Genomic DNA, 19,160 nt, shown 5'->3' with positions numbered 1-19,160 from the left:
AAGTGTGCACCTACACAGACTCAATTGCAGAGTCCCCACCCCCAGTCAGGATCGCGATTGCAATGGGGGAAAGGAAAAAAACAAAAAGCAAAAAACCGAGTCTCTCTTAGTTTCCGATAGCTTTGCTCAAGACGCTGTGCGCTGCTGGAAATGAGCTGGGAGCTCCTACAGTCTAAGTGCGCACCTGGGCCTCCACCTACCACCAACTTTTTGTTGGGGGTCCCATCGGTGTGCACCCTATTTTTTCCCCTGTGGGGACCCGGGATTCGCGCAGTCCATGCAGGGGGCAAGGTGTGCCGTGGAAATGCGGTCCATGGTCCCGTTCCCAAAACCAAGTTCGAATTGCTCGTGCCTGGCGCAGTCACCACTCCGGCCGCTTCCCGCCAGGGAGCGCGCCTCCCCAGCACAGCTGCTTCTCACAGCCACAGACGCTTCTGATTCCCCGCAGAGATGGCTTAGGGCTGGAGGCTATTCCTTCTCTTGCGCCACCCCATTTCAGGATTCCGGCTACCTAGCAGTTATCTATGGAGTGGGTTTCTGTCTCCAAGAGCAGCCAAGCGTTCTATACCTCTTCCCCAGAGACAGTTCTATGAGCGTGTTCCGACTCTGTCTCTTCCCTTTGTCTCTCAGGCGCTGCGTGCTTGCGCCACATTGGGCTGGGGCTCTTACCTCCCCTGCCCGTCCCGGGCTGGCCCGTTTTCGGATCTCCCCTGTTCGCCCCCACTCACTCGGGTATCCTTGAGGTTCTATTCCTTCTGGAGTTCGTATATTCTCCTTCCACTCTCACAGATGAGCGTAATATCCTTCTCAGTTCGATAAATGGTGCGGATGGAGTTTACAGAGTTCCCTTCCTCTCCGCCATCTTGGCTCCACCCCCCCAATATTATACTGTATGTTAACTAATTGAAATTTAAATAAAATTTTTTAAAAATGCAAGAATGAAGGTGAAGGATCTGATTTTAAGGCTTACGGTAAAGCTACAGTAATCAAGGCAGTAAGGTATTGATGTCAGGAAAGGTAAATAGATCAATGGAACATAATAGAGCATCCAGAAATGGATGCACTTATATAGTCAACTGGAGAAACGGCAGTGGAATAACTGGACACCAATAAACAAAAAACTGAACTTTGATCCCCATTTCACACCATATACCAAAACAAACAAAAATCTCAAAATAGATCAGAGACTCACAGGTCAAACTTAAACTGTAAAACTATAGAGAAAATCTTGGTGACCTCAGACAAAGACTTCTTAGGCACAATACCAAAAATATGATCCATAAATTTTTTTAAAACTCAGCAACTTAAAATCATCTGTTCTTCAAAAAATAATCTTTTTTTTTTTAAATTAAGTTGGCTTCACACCCAACGCCAGGCTTGAATTCACAATCCTGAGACCCTGAGACTGAGCCAGCCAGGCACCCCCAAGAGATACTCTTAAGAGAATGAAAAGGTAAGCTACACACTGAAAGAAAATATTTGCAAAGCATAAATCTAATAACAGATTTGCATTTAAAGTACATAAAAATAGGGGTCCCTGGGTGGCTCAGTTGGTTGAGCATCTGACATTGGCTCAGGTCATGATACCATAGTCCGTGAGTTTGAGCCCCGCATCAGGCTCTGCACTGACAGTTCAGAGCCTGGAGCCTGCTTTGGATTCTGTCTAGCCTTCCTCTGCTCACACTCTGTTTCTCTTTCAAAAATAAATAAACATTAAAAAATTTAAAGTATATAAAAATAAACCTCTCAAAAGTTAATAATAAGAAAACAATGAGCAAAAGATTTGAATGGGAACTTCACCACAAAAGATATATGGATAACGAAGAAGCACATGAAAAGATGCTCAACCACTAGTCATAGGGAAAAGCAAATTAAAACCATACCTATGAGAAGTCTGGTTTTAAATTAAAAGACTGACAATACAAAGTGTTGGTGAGGAACATAGAACAAGTGAAACTCTCATACACTACTGTGGGAATAAAGATGGTATAAACAGTTTGGAAAATAGCAATTTGTTAAAAAGGTAAATGTGTATGTGCCATATGGCCTAACCACCACACTGTTAGGTATTTACCCAAAAGAAACGAAAGCACATGTCTGCCAGAACACTTCTACTTGAACAGTAATAACAGCATTATTTAAAATAGCCCCCAAAAGTGGAAACAAACCAAATGTTTATTAATAGGCAAATGGATAAAGAAAATGAGGTATATCCAAACAGTGAAATACTATACAGCACTTAAAGGAATGCACTATTGTTATACAAATCAACAAAAATAATGCTGAGTGAGAGAAACCAGCCCAAAAAAGTGTATGTTGTATGATTCTCTTTATGTAATGATAAAAAATTCAAACTAATCTTTAGTGACGAAAAGAAGATCAGTGACCACATGGAAAGCAGTGGGGGATGAGGGAAAAACAGGAGAAATGTAATAAAAAGGGGCATGATCTTTTTGGGGTGATACATGTGTTCATTAAATGTTAAATCTTACCCCATCTTACCTTTATATAAATTAAAATAAATTACATAGTCTAGTTATTATTTCTTGGCAAAGACCAGAAGATTAAATAAGAAACTTACGTCACTTTGTTGTCGTGACAGAAAACTGATGTGGGGGTTTTCCAATCACCCTTCTTAGATTATCTTTTTCTACATCTTGTGATGCATACTCACCCTTGCATCTTCCTATCCATCTAATGGCCAGAGAAGACACAGAAAGAATGTGAAATGGTTGCATTCCTGGTAAGTCTCTAAGGACAAAGTTTTTCTTTTCATATTCACATAACTTTCCTTACCAAACACACAAACCATTGTTAGTATAAATGATAGGAAAGAGATTTTCCACATAAGACTAGCATTTCTTTTTTTTTATATAATTTTTTTTATGGTTTTTATTTTTATTTTTGAGAGACAGAGACAGTGAGAGCAGGGGAGGGTCAGAGAGAGAGAGGGAGACACAGAATCCGAAGCAGGCTCCAGGCTCTGAGCTAGCCATCAGCACAGAGCCCGACGTGGGGCTCGAACCCACGAACTGTGAGATCATGACCTGAGCCGAAGTTGGACGCTTAACTGACTGAGCCACCCAGGCGCCCCGAGACTAGCATTTCTTAGGTTTCACATTACCTGAAGGAGATATCTGAACTCAATTGATAAAGCTTATTGTGGGTTTTTCCTATCAATATCCCTGCTGTTATTAGGATCAGTTGAAAAAACAAATGTGAAAGAACAAAGCCTACTCAAAGATGAGTTTTAATTATTAAAAGGTGTACAGCAAGTGATACCTGTGAAAATAATTCAGAAAAACAACCTTCAAAAATTCTCTCCTCCATGAAAACATGGAAAAAAACTGGCAAAAACAGAAACAATATTTTAAGAACACTAGAAACTAAATGAAGGCTCACAGCAATTAGGGGAACATTTATTCAAGAAAAACGGCAGAATCTTAGTAGGTATAAACAGTGAGCTTTGTGGTATTTTAGCTGCCTTATTCCTGACCAACTCTTCCTTCTTGATGGTAGCCTTGGAAACCAATAGCCTGCAATCATGGCAAAAATTAGCAACCTGGCAGCCATAGAAGGGGGCAGAACAAGGTTGGAGTTCATTCAAAGTTTCATTTTCAGAGAACTGTCATTATTTGACTTGCTTGGGAGTTCTTTGGAACACTCTACTTACAAGGCTGTATTTATTAGCCTATTCGGAGCTTGCCCAGCGTGAAAAACCTTTTCCCCAGGGGCATTTGTAGAAAATTACTAGAGGCAATTGTTTAACTTCTTGGCTGCCTGAGGCACTGGATAACAGCTGGGACAAAAATAGGCTAATCAAAAGTTTAAAAGGAAAAAGTTAGGAATAAGATGTCCATCGTCACTTTCAAAAGCTCCCAATATTCCTGAGGATCTTGAAGACCATGTGTACATACCCAAGTCTATGTGTATGTTCAGGAAAAATATGAGAAGGTCTTATGCTCTCACCTCTGGATGACCTTGGGGCTCAGTACAAACAGGAAATGAAGACTAAGGTGGACTGTCACCTGCTTGGCTATGTGTTGGATGTGTACCCCAATACCCACACAGAGCTCCTGGCAAAGACTGGAAAAATCCGTAAACAAACAATACAACAACGATCCCAACAAAAAAACACTGAAGATGGAGGAGACTTTGATTTCTAAAATTGTCATATTATGTTATTTTAAATGTCCAGTTTTCAACAGAAAAATTGTAAAGAAACAAGAAACCATGGCCCATACATTTAAAAAAAAAAAAAAAAGAAAAGAAAAAAAAACAATCAGGAGAAACTGTCCCTGAGGAAGCCAAGATATTTGATTTCCTAGACCAAGACTTTAAATAAACTATTTAAAAAATGTTCAAAGAATTAAAGAAAGTCATAAAAAAGTAAAAAAAAGTAAAAAAAAAAGAACTAAAGGCAAGTATAAGAACAGACTCTCATCAAATTGAGAAAATAGAGAGAAATTATATTTATTTATTTTAAAAAATTTTTTTTAAATGTTTTATTTATTTTTGATACAGAGAGAGACAGAGCATGAGAGAGGGAGGGGCAGAGAGAGAAGGAGACACAGAACCGGAAGCAGGCTCCAGGTTCTGAGCTAGCTGGCAGCACAGAGCCTGACGCGGGGCTTGAACCCACGAACGTGAAATCTGACCTGAGCTGAAGTCGGAGGCTTAACCGACTGAGCCACTCAGGCGCCCCCAGAGAAATTATATTTAAAAGGGCCAACAAAAATTCTGGGTTGAAAAGTATAATAGCCAAAAAGATAAATCAGTAGAGTGGCTCAACAGCAAATCTGAGCAGACAGAAGAGTCAGGGAACTTAGATATAGAAACTGAAACTATCCAGTTTGAGGAAGAGAAAGAAAAAGAATGAAAAAGAATTTATTTTATTTTTTAAAATTTCTTTTTTTAATTAAAAAAATTTTTAATGTTTATTATTTTTCAGAGACAGAGAGACACAAAGCATGAGTGGGGGGGGGGACAGAAAGAGAGGGAGACACAGAATCTGAAGTGGACTTCAGGCTCGGAGCTGTCAGCACAGAGCCTGACGTGGGGCTTGAACTCATGAACCATGAGATCATGACTTGATCTGAAGTCTGACACTTAACCAGCTGAGCCACCCAGGTGCCCCAGAAATGCAAAAGAATTTATAGAGTCACTAAGAACCTGCAGAACACCATCAAACACCAATATAGAGAGTGGGAGTCCCAGAAAAAGTCAGAAACAAAGAGGCTGAAAGAATACTTAAAGAAATAATGGCTGAAGACTTCCTAAATTTGATTTAAAAAACTAATCTACACATCCAAATTATCTACAAACTCTGAGAAATATAAATTCAAAGGGATACACTTAGACATATCAAACTGTCAAAAGATAAAGAATCTGAAAGTAGCAAGAGAAAAGCAGCTTGTCATATGCAAGACACTTTCAATAAGATTAATAGTTGATTTCTTATCAGAAACTATGGAGGCCACAAAACAATGGCATGACATATTCAAAGTGGTTAAAGAGAAAGATTGCCAACCAAAAATTCTGTTTCTATGGCCAGTTGATTTTCAACAAGGGTGTTGTCATAGTTTGAGCTGCTATAACAAAGTACCACAGACTGGGTGGCTTATCAACAACAGAAATTTATTTCCACAGTGCTGGAGGCGGGGACATCTTAGATCACAGTGCCAGCATGGTTGTGTTCCGGGGAGGATCCTCTTCTGGGTTTCAGATTGCTGGCTTCTCATATCCTCACATAGCAGAGAGCAGAGATAGGAAGCAAGCTCTCTTATGGCGCCTAGAAGGGCATTAATCCTGCTCATGTCGGCTCAGAAGGCATTAATCCTGCTCATGTCGGCTCCACTCTTACAACCTCATTTACTCCTAATTACCCCCCAAAGTCTTCACTTCCTAATACTATTGGGTGTTACCATTGGGTAAAGTTCCAACATATGAATTTGAGGGGAACACAAACATTGTCATGGCACTTGAACCCATAACAAGTGCCAAGACCATTCGGTGGAGAATAGAATAGTCTTCTTAACAAATGGTTCAGGGACAATAGGATATCCACATGTGGAAGAATAAGCTTAGACCCCTAATTCACACCGAATACAAAAATTAACTCAAAATGGATCAAGGAGTTAAAACTAAATTTTTAGAAAAAAGCATGGGTATAAATCTTGGATTAGACAATGATTTATTTTTCTTTTAAATGTTTATTTATTTTGAGAGAAAGAGAGAGGGAGGGAGAGAGCAAAATAGAGAGACAGAATCTCAAGCAGGCTCTGTGCTGACAATTTGGGGTCAATTCCACGAACGGTCAGATCATGACCAGAGCTGAAATCAGGAGTTGGATGCTTAACTGACTAAGCCACCCACGTGCCCTTAGGCAATGGTTTTTTTTTTAGACATGACACCCAAACACGAGCAAACAAAGAAAAAGATAGATAAATTAGACTTCAACAAAGAAGTCATCAAGAAAGTAGAAAGATAACCCACAGAATGGGAAAAAATATTTTTAAATCATATATCTGATAAAAGTCTAGTACCCAGAATATAGAAGTAATTCTTACAACAACCATAAAAAGACAAATAACCTAATTTAAAAATGGGCATAGGAGTTGTATAGACATTTCTTCAAAGAAAATATACAAATGGCCAATAAGCACATGAAAAGATGCTCAATATCACTAGCATTAGGGAAGTACAAATGAAACCACAATGAGCTACCATTTCATATTTATTGAGATGGCTATAACAATAATAATAGTAATAATAAAAAGACAATAACAAGTGTTGGTGAGGGAGGGGAGAAGATGGAACCCTTACACATTGCTGGTGCAAAAAAGGAATGGTGGTAGTGCTTTGGAAAACAATTTGGAACTTCCTCAGAAAGTTAACATAGAATCAGTGTTACCATATGGCCCAGCAATTATATATATATATTTTTCCAGAGTTTCACACAAAAACTTGTACACAAGTTTCCATAGCAGCATTATTCATACTATCCAAAAAGTGGAAACAACCAAAATACCCATCAGCTTATGAATGGATAAACAGATACGTTACATCCATATAATGCACTATATTTCAGCTATGGAAAGGAAAAAAGTACTGAGACATGCTACAGTATGGATGAACACTGAAAAAATTACGTTGGGTGAAAGAAACCAAACAGAAAGTGCCACACGTTATATGATTCCGTTTTGGTAAAATGTCCAGAATAAGAAAATTTATAGAGATAGAAAGCAGATTAGAAGTTGTCAGGGGTCGAGGGGAGGAGGGAGAAGATCGGGAATGATTGCTAATGGGTACAGGGTTTTATCACTGGGGAGGGTGATGAAAATGTTCTGGTGATGGTGGTACAACCTTGTGAATAGACTAAAACCCACTGAACTGTATACTTTAAAAGAGTCCATTTTATGGTCTGTTAATTTTATCTCAGCTTAAAAAAAAAAGTGGTATAGCCTCTGACAGTAGTACTGGCCATTTAAATCCCATAACATAATCTTGGGTGGGTTTGGGATTTGGGGTTGAGAAATTTGACCTTGACAATTTGGTATGTAGGGGGAACACAGCTGAAAGGGACACATCCACACACAACCATACATACATTAAAAAAAAACCCCACACAACCTAAAGCAAGTATAGGTGCTTCCAGGTACCATGAAAATGTGGCCACAGTTATTTTCCTGGCAAACCATTTTCTTTAACAATATCCCGTGTACACACCCACCACAAAATTAGAATCAGTGTAACTCTCCGGATTAAAGTCAGCAGGGGTAACCTTACCTTTAATATTGTTTTGTTGTTCTGTTAGTAATTTACTTATTTCTGAAAACCAACGATCTCTGATTTCTTTTGAAGTTGCCTGAAATTGCAGATAAGAAGACACTCTGAATATCAGATCACCTGGAACATTAATTGCAAAGGGTTTTTATTCTCTGGGTGACCTTTAGATTAATGAGATAGAGGGTGCCTGGGTGGCTCTGTTGGTTAAGTGGCCAACATTGACTCAGGTCATGATCTCGCAGTTTGTGAGTTCCAGCCCTGCGTCGGGCTCTGGGCTGATAGCTCGGAGCCTGAAGTCTGCTTCGGATTCTGTGTCTCCCTCTCTCTTTACCCTCCCCTGCTCACTCTCTGTCTCTCAAAAATAAATACATGTTTAACAGAAATAGAATAATGAGATAGAAAACACTTGGCAAGTCAGGGGAACACAATAAGGAAAGAGTAGCAGACACCTCTGAGGAAGGCATGAGCTTTACCTGCAGGATGTATTTCTCGAGTCCATTTCGACTGGCAATTTCAAACTTTCTGTTGCTCCCCCTTTCAAGCTGGCGAACCGAAAGTGTCTTCAGCTATTGTAAAGACAGAAGAAAAACTTCTGTACGAACACTGTCTGATTTTTAGATTGTCCTCGTCAGCCACTCTAGTTCTTTCTGCCCTTGGTAGTTCTTTTCTTCTATCTTCCTTTCACATGTTTTGCTGCCCTCTTTTAATGGCCCTCAGGACCCTAAAGCACAATGTGGCACTGTGTCATCTCTCTTCTTTGTTTCAGGGGACAACACAGACTGCATCTTTTCATGGAGCCCTCAACATTTAAGCAAAGAGATCATCTCTCCTTTATCCCTAAATATTTCACAATCTGTATGTAATAATAACTGAATTAGTCTCCATTAAGAAACATAAATAACAGAAGCTACTATGAACAATGAACAACTTTAATCACAAGAGAACAAATGTGTGCACGTGCATGTGGTGTGGGGGGGGGAGGTGTCTCATCACCAGCTATGAAGTATTTCCTATACAGGTGAGAGATGATGCTTGGCGTAGACACGGGTTCCTAGACTACCAGAGTCAGGATATTATCAACGTTTACATGCAAAGACGTGCGGTTGAGAAGGGCAAGTCAGAGATGAAATCCAGCCCGCGCTCTCATCACCAAGTCTTTCATGCCTCTGCTCGGAGGGTACTTTCCTAATTAGTTTGTCCTGACAGGCTGCCGTATGACCCTCTTCTCTAGCTAGCACCCTTTTCTTGATGCCAGCCCTGGCCCTGTCCAGTGATTGATTACAAGCTTGACTTTGGAGTTAGAAAGGACTAGATGTGGAGTCTGGCTCTGTTGGGTGGCATTTGGCAAGTTAACTTCTCCTTTCTAGGCTTTAGTTTCCTTATCTGTAAAACAAGGACATTGATATTTCTCTCCATAGGGCTGTGCTGATTCTCAAATGCAACAGGACCCCTTTACCTTCATGGATTTCTTAAAGCTGTAATGAGGAGACAGGCCCTGGTCACTGGGCTCCATCCGTATCTTACAGAACACGATTCCTCTTTCAAACAGATAGATTTGCCTCTGGCTGGGCTTAAATCGAATAAAATCCTTCATTTTATAACGATCCTTGTGAACTGTCCAGACATTGAAAGAGCCATGCATCAACAGCTTGCCCAGTTTCCTGACGTCGTCCTTTGGGAAACACATACATAACAACAAGCTGTTAAATTTCTTGACAGGTAAAGAGTTCATAAGGGTCTATTTTCAAATTATAAAGCATGGTTATTTGAAGTTGACAATTTTCAAAGTGCCAGTCAGGCTCATCTGTCACTAAATCAAAACTACAATTTTGTGAGCCGCACTGAGCATGGCACCTTTCAGTTATGCAAGGAAACAGTTCAGCTGTGCAAGGTAAGAAACATAAATCATGTTAGAAATACTTGAACTAAAGATATTGGTACTCTGCTACTTTTGTCTTTGGAATTAATTTTAGCTAGCAGAATTCTGTTCCTTCTTCTTTGTTTTTGATACATGACACTCCTTTAAAGGACAAGAAATTAACATTTAGGTATCTTCAGGAGCGACAGAATTTTTGCTGCATTATGGACCTATCCCACAATAATCTATGCATATCATCTTTATCCTAACATCTGCTTCAGGTATGAGAACCTGGGAACGTGAGATTTGTTCTGAAAGAAAAAAGCTTAGTATCACCTAATCTTCATAACATTGTAATAGAAATAGTGATTACATTCAACTTTGCATTTTTCTGAGTGAGTGGACGGGGCAAAGATAATTCCAAATGACAAAGTTTTTTAGAAAGTCTATTTGGCTTCAGAGAATGTTTTATGATGCTTATCCCTCTACCAGGAAACCCCCTTTCTCCTACATCTGGTTAAAAGTCCAAATAAGTGACCCTGCCTTCTCTAAACTCTCTCTAAAGGGTAGTGGAGTGAGATGAACTAAGAATGTTGTATTTTATCTCGTATTTTTTTTAAATTAGATCACATGAGGCAGATAATAAAGAACTTATTTCCCTAAAGAAAAATGCCAAAAGGAGAAAATTATTTGAACAGGACCAGGACAGAGAAATTTCCCTGAGTTATGTCTAGCTGAGATAAATCCTTACAATTCCTGAGAGTTAATATTAGAAATATGTACATTACTTATAATTGGGCATTTTTATAATTCATTGCTTATATTGAGCAAACTGTGAATACTGTTTTAAAATGATTTGCTGCACTTCTAAAATTCTAAAATAAAAACCGGAAGAACATAGACTAGTCATTTCTATGGAGCTTATGATGTATTTTCTGTGCTATTTTTCTCTTTTTTGCTTTGTACATTTTACATGTATAAACTGTGGTGAGTGAAACACTCAGTGAGGAACAAAGAGCCTCCAGCCGTGAGGACGGTACACCTAACAGCACAACACTCCTGCTTTGGCTACACAGGCTCAGCGTGACCAGGCTCGGAGACTGATGGGTAAGGGGTTCATGAGGACCCCTGAGAAGTTCTTCACTTTATCCACATCCTTCCAGGAGCCACTGTGGCGATCACAGTGATTGCAAACTCCTAAAAACTCCTTTAAAGTATATAAATATATGTATTTATATACACATAAATAGTGCAGGAAATATGTTTTCATCAAGGTAACTGGCAAAAGTAGGTGCTTAATATTTGCCACATGAATAGCTATAACAGTGGTTTCTATTTTATTATTTTAAGTTTACTTATTTTACTTTGGGGGGCATGAACAGGGGAAGGGCAGAGAGAGAAGGAGACAGAGAATCCTATGCAGTCTCCCCACTGTCAGCACAGAGCCCAACCCACGGCTCTAATCCATGTACTATGACATCATGACCTGAGCCGAAATCAGGAGTCAGATGCTTAACCAACTGAGTCATCCAGGTGCCCTGGTAGTTTCTATTTTAAAATGTATTTATATTCCACCTCATCGTAAAAAATTTATGTATCTTATAAAAATATATACATCATAAGCAGACAGAAAATAACCAAGGAAATTAGGGTGAAAAAAAGATTTTAAAAAGTAAGATGAAGAGATTGTACATGAAACCATACACTAAAGCCATGTAAACCTGCTGCAGACAAGGTTCTGACCTAGTGAGCAGTACAGAGGGCAACACAGTGACCTCTATGATACATTATGCCCGAAGACATATCCAAACCAGTTGTTCAGGAAACACATAGCAATTTCTATTAATGAGACATGAGAGGAATTTCTCCTATGGATCCTGGTCCTCAATATAGAAACACTGAGTCAAATACTGAACACGTTCTCAACCGCACCCCAGAATTGATAGACGAGTAGATTTTAGGTAAGCTGTTTCTGACAACACATTTGGTGAATGTGCAGGCATCACTTTGAAGCACAGCTGGTAAAAGCAATTCTAGAAGAAGCCTGAATGAGGAGGGAGTGGGGAACAAGTCCAGGTGTGTGTGTACTCTCTAATGACCTGTGGAGGGCTGGGTAAGGTTAGTTAATAAGGTGTCTGCCAAGGCCCTAGGATACTGTCTTGTCTATAGCTTTGCTGAGAGGCAACCTCAGACAGTGATGTTGTCTTTATCACCTCCGCTCTTTCCACCTCATCCCTCCAGCAGTCACAATTTGTTTGCACCTCAGTAGGCAACTGACCTACAAATATGAATCCAGAGAGGGGCCAGCCAACTTGACTGCTGTCTGAACAAGGCAGTAAGCCACAGGAATTGTAGCTGTGAGGTGCTTTGTAAGAGAGAAGAAGTATAAAAAACAATAAGGAAGCAGAGCAATAAAGAAAGTGAGTCCCCAGAAACTATGAAAAAGAGGAAAAGACATGGACGGAGGGAAAGAACCAGTCAGTGGGTGGTGAGAAGAGAAGACATCAGGTGTGTGGACGTATCTGGCACATATAGGCAGGGCCCACAGGCGAAAACCTCCACTCTCTCCCAAGCCAAGGCCCTAGAGCTGCTATGAGTCCTGGAGTTGTCCCATTCCCACCTCTGTGAGCCTGGCTCTGCCGTTGTTCTGACTCTTCTCAAGGCTCTCCGGTCACCTATTCCTGTAAGCCCATCATCACTGGGGGTCAGTGGAGGGAACTGCTGGGTCTTTTGAATCCAGCTGAAACAGAAGGGCTGCATGTCATCCAGGTATTTTCATATACTTTCTAGGGACCACACTTGTGAAGCGTTGGACATCTCAGTGCTCAAGGCCCATCTTGCAGCAGTGGAGGGTGTGTGCCCTATGCAGTGCTGACGAAGGGCAGGTGCACACACTACCACCAGCCAGGATGCATGCCTGCCTGGAGGCAACCCTACCTCCCAAGGGAAAAGGCAGGGGAATTCCTCTGAGCAAGATCAAAGATGACCCCTGGCCATCTTTTCAACCATATGTATCCTTTCTTTCCAATCAGATTGCATTTGGTCCCAAGGCCAGAGACCACGTGCATAACTCCTGCAGATATATGTCCCCTTGACATGGAATATTTATTCATTTACTGGTGTGAGTACCTGCATTGGTGGTAGTGGTGGGGCCTGAAGCGAAATGCTCAGCACCGTGAGGAAACTAATTTAGTGATGCCCCTGTACTAGATTGACAGTGTCCCCCCAAAAAACTCATGTCCACTTGGGACCTCAGAATGTGACCTTATTTGGAAATAAGGTCTTTGCAGTTGCACTTAGCTACAAGGAAATCCTCCTAGAATAGGGTGGGCCCTAATCCAATGACTAGTGTCCTCATGAGAAGAGAAAACAGACATGCAGAAACAGATACACACACAGAGATGACAGCAAGGAGACAGGGAGAAACTGGAGTGATGCACCTATAAGCCCAGGAATGCCAAACACTGCTGGCGACTACTAGAAGCCAGGGGTGAAGCAAGGAAAGTTTCTTCCCTAACTTTATAGAGGGAGCAAAGAAAAGCCTGACATCACCTTGATTTTTTACTTCTAGTCCCCAGAACTGTGGAGCTTTGTTATTGCAGCTCTAGGAAGTGAATATATCTGCAACCAAGTTTTCCAGTAACGATGTAATATTGTGGCCATCACTTTGGTGTACTGAATCTTTAAAAAAATGTTTTTAAATGTTTATTTACTTTTGAGAGAGAGAGAGAGAGAGAGAGAGAGAGAGAGAGAGAGAGGGAAAGTATGAGCGAGAAAGGGAGAGATAGAGAGAGCAACATACAGAATCTGAAGCAGGCTCCAGGCTCTGCATTGTCAACACAGAGCCCAACGCAGGGCTCGAACACATTAGGAGTGGGATCATGACCTGAGCCGAAGTCGGATGCTTAACTAACTGAGCCACCCACGCACCCCTGGTGTGTTGAATCCAATGGACATGAACTCAGAGATACAACACAGCGGCTATCTGAAAACAAATAAGCAAGAAAAAAGTCAGATGGTCTTCTCCATATGGGAAATGATGGCAAAATAAACTAGTAACTGTTACCATTTTTCATGTGTGGAGTTTTGTAGGTAAGAGCTCTGAAAGAAGAATTTCAAATGTGACTACATCAGCCAAATGAAAAATCTGGCTGAGAGAGTGTCTAGTGAACATGGTCTCAAGAAAGACCACTTTTGGGTGCCCAGGTTTTCATTCCTGGCAGTGACAGCAATGTGACAGGGATATATACTTCTTGCACAAAGACATAGGAAACATCTGGATAAATGCATCAGCACAAAGTCAGGCCAGAAACAAAAAGTAGAAGCTATAGGACAGAAAAGCCCCTTAATACAATCACCAGAAGCAAAGGGGTTCCTTCCTTTCCAGTCTGATCACAGAAACGCAAGGAAGTCAGCCAGAGGGCCCTTTCTTCAGCATCTACCAGCTGCCAGGCACAGAGCTAGCTGCTTTTATTATGATTTAATTGTCATTAACTCCTTACAACTGCTCTTTGAACACAGGTGTCTTGAGCGTGGGAAGAGGCATGAACGATTTCATGGAGTTGTTAAGATTATTTACTTGGTCTTATCTCTGTAGCCAGCACTATGGCAAGTAAAATAGGAACTGAAATAAAATATCTGGCCTTAGCCCACAAAGCTTGAAATAAAAATATATCCTTTAATGAATGGCATCATTTGTTCCAGAAAATAAAAATGTTTCATTCAACATTTACTATTCAATGTTGGAACTTGTTCCTGGCAAGTCAGGATTTAAAAGGACTCTATACAGAGGCGCCTGGGTGGCTCAGTTGGTTAAGCGTCCGGCTTCCGGCTTCAGCTCAGGTCATGATCTCACGGTTCATGGGTTCGAGCCCTGTGCTAGCTAGCTAGCTCAGAGCCTGGAGACTGCTTTGGATTCTGTGTCTCTGTCTCTCTCTGACCCTCCCCTGCTTGTGCTGTCTCTCTTTGTCTCTCAAAAATAAATTTAAAAAAATAAAAGGGCTCTATACATATTTCTGTTTTATGCATTGGATTGACTATAGGGGACACCTTTTTTTTTTTTTTTTTGCAAATGGAGGAAATAAATGATATCTCAGTGTTCCATAAAAAAACTTTCTTAAAACCAAAAAATAAAAATTAGGTTTCTGTGATTAAATCAAACCAAGAACTAACTGAGTGTACAACAGGAATAATATTGTAAATATCAGGAGGGAATATTTTCCAGTTGTTTTAATTATGCATTCACCCACTGAAGTTCAATGTTTTTCCTTTTCAAAACCAGGTTAATAATTGGATACCAAGTAGTGAAATTAAAAGGGTAAGTTCTGGGTTCATCTGCACACTCAGCACATGATCATAAACACCTTGTGATAAGGTTCTACAAAGCTGAGTCAAAGAATCTGAGTCGTAAGTTCTGAGTTAGGAGTAACTGAGTTGCTAGTAAACTCTAAACAAAATCAGATGAAGAATGTGTTGAGAGAATGGCACCCCAGATAGGGAAGGAAGGGGTCTAAGAAGTAGTCCAGGCTGATGCACAACATAGTTTGGGGTCAGTTACTCTCCTTTCCATGGCTCTATTCCTGAATCAGAAACTGAAAATTTCACTGCCTGCTCTTCCATAATTCAATAGGATTAGACAAAACTGTCAAGGTAAAGTAGCTAATGTCATAGATGTAAAGCAAGTAAAATCTTAGTGAAAAAAAAAAAAACCCAGTAGGGTGTATATCAAAGGCACAATTCTAAGGACATATGGGAGAAAAAAGTTCTTTGCATTTGATGTAAAAATGTCTAAAATTCTATATGCTCGTTCATCTCATTTGCATGCAAGCTGCCTTCAAGTGAAATTAGAATTCTATTTACTCACATTTTGGTAATTATTTTCTCATAACTTCTTCTCTTACGTTACTTACACTTAGAATAATAATTGGGAGTTTCCTGCCCTGTGTATGGTTTCCAAGACTTTCATTTGATTCAGGGAGATGGATAACTAATAGGGGTAGCTGACATGTGTTGAAAGATTAAAAAGAATAGGAAGATGTCCCAAAATGATTAACCAAATTGCTCCCTTGAGTTTCCTTAAATGAAGAAAAAAAAATTATTACCAAGAAAATGATCCCGTCCCTCACATATGCTGTGGTTCGTGCATAGCCTTCCGAGTCATGCATCAGTACTAAGCAGAGAGCACTTGTGAGTCTCAAGGGACAGCGACGGCATTCGTTGCCTGGATCACTGCTGGCCCGGTGGGGCTGCTTCTGAGGTGCTGGCCAGAGAAATACCAGGAGGGAGGGCAATAAAAAGACCATAGTTTTTGGCCTCTAATTAACTTGTATGGTTTGACTTATGACCAAGAAAGAAAAGTCAAGTCATTTCATTTGCCCACATCTCAATAAACAGTATGTTAGAACTACATAAAATTCAGAAGGAAAAGTATCTATCTGAAATGTAATTCTCAGAATGCTTGATCCTTGTGTGGCAGACAGAATAATAGCCTCCCAAAGAGGGCCACATCCTAATCCCTGAAATCTGAAATACTTCAGGTTGCAGGACAAATAGGAATTAAGGTTGCTGATGGAATTAGTGTTGTTAATCAGCTGATTTCGAAATGGGGAGATACTATGGATTAATGGGTCAGTCCAGTGTAATCACAAGAGTCTTCAAAAGTGGAAAAGAAGCAGAAGAGAAGGTCAGAGAATGATGTGATTCGAGAAGAACTCGGAAATGGAGGGAGAAACCATGAGCCAGGGGATGTGTGTGACCTTAATGAGCTGGACAAGGTAAGGAAACAGATTCTTTCCTACAGCCTCCCAAAAGGAAAGTAGACACCTTGATTTTAGCCTGGTGAGACTGTGTTGTACTTTTGACCCGTGAAACCATAACGTAATAAATTTGTGCCACTCCAAGCCACCAAGGTGGTGGTAATTTTTTATGGCTACTCCACCTGAGTCAGGCTCTAGAGTACCTCCCAGTGAAAACCAGCTGAATATCAGTGATGGCCCCATCCTAAGGAGCCCGTATGGTCACAGAGGGTGGCTTGCCTGGGATTCCTGGCAAGGAATTTTACCCTAATGCCCGGGTTGAGAGAGTTCATCTCAGCACCGCCTCTTTCGGTATTTTCCTTCAATCATTTAGATTAAGGGAAGTACGATATATGCTAGTCAGACCTCTTCTGAGATCTGTGATATAAAAATGGAGTTAGACTTTCACTTAGGACCCATTTTCAAAGGACTTTGCACTGAGAAAAATCTGAGTCAAGAAGGAAAAATTTTAATCTTTTAATAGTGCAGTGAGTCAAAATAAATTACTCCTTTATCACTTTCCCCTGTGCATATATGTTCCGGTCCCTGAGTCCTGGCTTTTCCAGAGTGTTGGTCAGTCTCAATATTCAGAATTTCAAGGAATACAACACAAAATTCCTGAAAATGTTAACCTGTTCCCTCAATCCCTACAGCACAGATTTGCAGAACAACTTAGGCCAATTTCCTCAGAGAATAATTCCTTTACCACAGGTCATCTCTCTAACTTTGCCATAAGCTATCTTTGTAATAGTGTGCCTGCCTTTTGCTGAGATGTTCCAACACTTGCTATGGCACGTACCGGACATCCAGTGACTGCTGCCAGGTCCACAGCCAACTCACAGGACTTGATCAAATCCTCCACCATGGCCAAAGCTTGTTGTAGTTCAGCTAAGAATGCTGAATCCTTGGACCTCTTTGGCCCGTTCTGCAGAAACAAAATGCCTTGTTGGAAATCAAAAGATAAACCATCTACCAAGTGAACAAGGGAAACAGGAGAGAGAAAAGGAGCCACCAATCTAGCCAGAACAGAGAATGAGAAGGTGGATACATGGATCTCTTTCCCTGCTCCCAAAAATGGTGGCTAAAGATACTTGCTGGTTTATATCTATGATAAAAAGATGAGCAAAATAATCAACTACACCGTCTGTATATTGCACTAATGAAGAATGAAGTTCATAAAATCATGGACACTCTATTCCTGCTATATAAGGAACACACTTACCCTTTTTTTAAGTTTATTTATTAATTTTGAGAAAGAGAGAAAGAGAGAGAGAGAGACAGGGAGAGAGAGACCCAAGCAGGCTCTATGCTGACACAGGGCTTGGTCTCATGAACCTCGAGATCATGACCTGAGCAGAAATCAAGAGCCAGACACTTAACAGACGGAGCCACCCAGATGCCCCTATACTGACCTTTTTTGAAGCATGAAAAAAACCAGACCCTTTATATATGCTGTTCTCCTATTTACATTCCTAACCTCCTACCTTCCCTAGGGGCCTATTGAAAAGTACAATCTGAGTATCATATTCCTGTGGGTAAAATTACGCTTAAAACCATCCCAGAGGAGGATATTTGGAAACGCCTATTGAGGCAGAGAATGAGCTGCCTGCCATGTGGAGGGTTACTAATGAGTAACATGTAAACACCATGACTATTGGATTTGCCACATTGAATTCCACCCCCTCCCCCACCGCCCCAGCTCTGCCCTTTCTGACTCTTCTCCTTCCCCAGTCTTTCCCACATTCTATCACCGTGACAGACATGAAGGAGGTAAGCCAACATGGTCTGCACCTCCCAAACACAAAGATTCAGCATTAAGTGGAAACACTGTAACCGCTAATTCAAAAGAATTCGCTCCAGTTATTACTACTGTGATACTTAGGACACAACAGAGACCATTGTTTCAGTGTGAAAGTCTTTTGTTTACAGTTTCAGTATTTTATTCCCCTGCTACCTACATAGCATATTTATCTGTTATCTGGTAAATACCAACAAAAAGATTTTTGTTTCTTCCTTTTTGTTTTTAAACACATTAACTTCTTCTTTTTTTTAATTTACTTATTTATTTTGAGAAAGAGAATAGGGAAGGGGCAGAGGGAGAGGGCGAGAGGGAATCTCAAGCGGGCACTGCACAGAACCTGACATGAAGGCTGGATCTTACCACCATGAGATCATGCCCTGAGCCCAAATCAAGAGTCAGATGCTTAACCAACTGAGCCATCCAGGCACCCCTAACTCAATTTTTTTACTTTATTTTTTTTTCTGTTTATTTATTTATTTTTTTAACATATGCAATTATTTTCCATCATTTACACTACAGTAGTTACAATGACACTCCAAACAGAAAAGCAAAGTAAAAAATCAAAACCTCAACTTCTATTTCATGTAATTAGACTTATACAGAAATTAGAAGGTTATGTAACAACTAGTTAATCACCTAATTTCACAGCTATCTGAAGTGGCGATAGTTATATAACAGCTTATCTATGATACATTCAAGATACATGATACAATTTATTACTTGCCCATAAGCTAAAACACAGCCTGCTTAATACCTTTCCTTAAATTCCACCTCTATACTACATATACTTGAGGTCCATGCAAAAAAGTAGCTACCTTTTATATAGGAAATGGATGATTAAGTCTTTGGTGTTGTAAAAGCAACTTCATTTAAACATAACCACCCCCACCACCAAAAAAAGAAGAGGAAAAAAAAAGTA

The 19,160-nt window shown here is 40.3% G+C and overlaps 1 protein-coding gene across 3 annotated transcripts in view; it reads right to left on the bottom strand.

Annotated features, from left to right (window-relative positions):
• MCF2L2 (MCF.2 cell line derived transforming sequence-like 2) overlaps positions 1–19,160 on the bottom strand; it is a 227,575-nt gene that overhangs the window by 21,338 nt on the left and 187,077 nt on the right. For 2 of the 3 annotated variants that reach the window (XM_029939799.1, XM_029939800.1), the window contains exons 22-25: positions 17,240–17,365; positions 9,245–9,460; positions 8,262–8,354; positions 7,789–7,867 (exon numbers count right to left, since the gene is read on the bottom strand). In XM_029939799.1, the coding sequence (XP_029795659.1) occupies positions 7,789–7,867; positions 8,262–8,354; positions 9,245–9,460; positions 17,240–17,365 (514 nt within the window). The remainder of the gene's footprint in view (positions 1–7,788; positions 7,868–8,261; positions 8,355–9,244; positions 9,461–17,239; positions 17,366–19,160) is intronic. The other variant, XM_029939801.1, reaches the window with a different exon arrangement.

Source organism: Suricata suricatta, chromosome 5, assembly GCF_006229205.1.
Source record: "Suricata suricatta isolate VVHF042 chromosome 5, meerkat_22Aug2017_6uvM2_HiC, whole genome shotgun sequence".
Classification (NCBI taxonomy): Eukaryota; Metazoa; Chordata; class Mammalia; order Carnivora; family Herpestidae; genus Suricata; species Suricata suricatta.
Note: the sequence above shows the minus strand (reverse complement) of the source record. Positions and strands in the feature narration are given on the sequence as shown.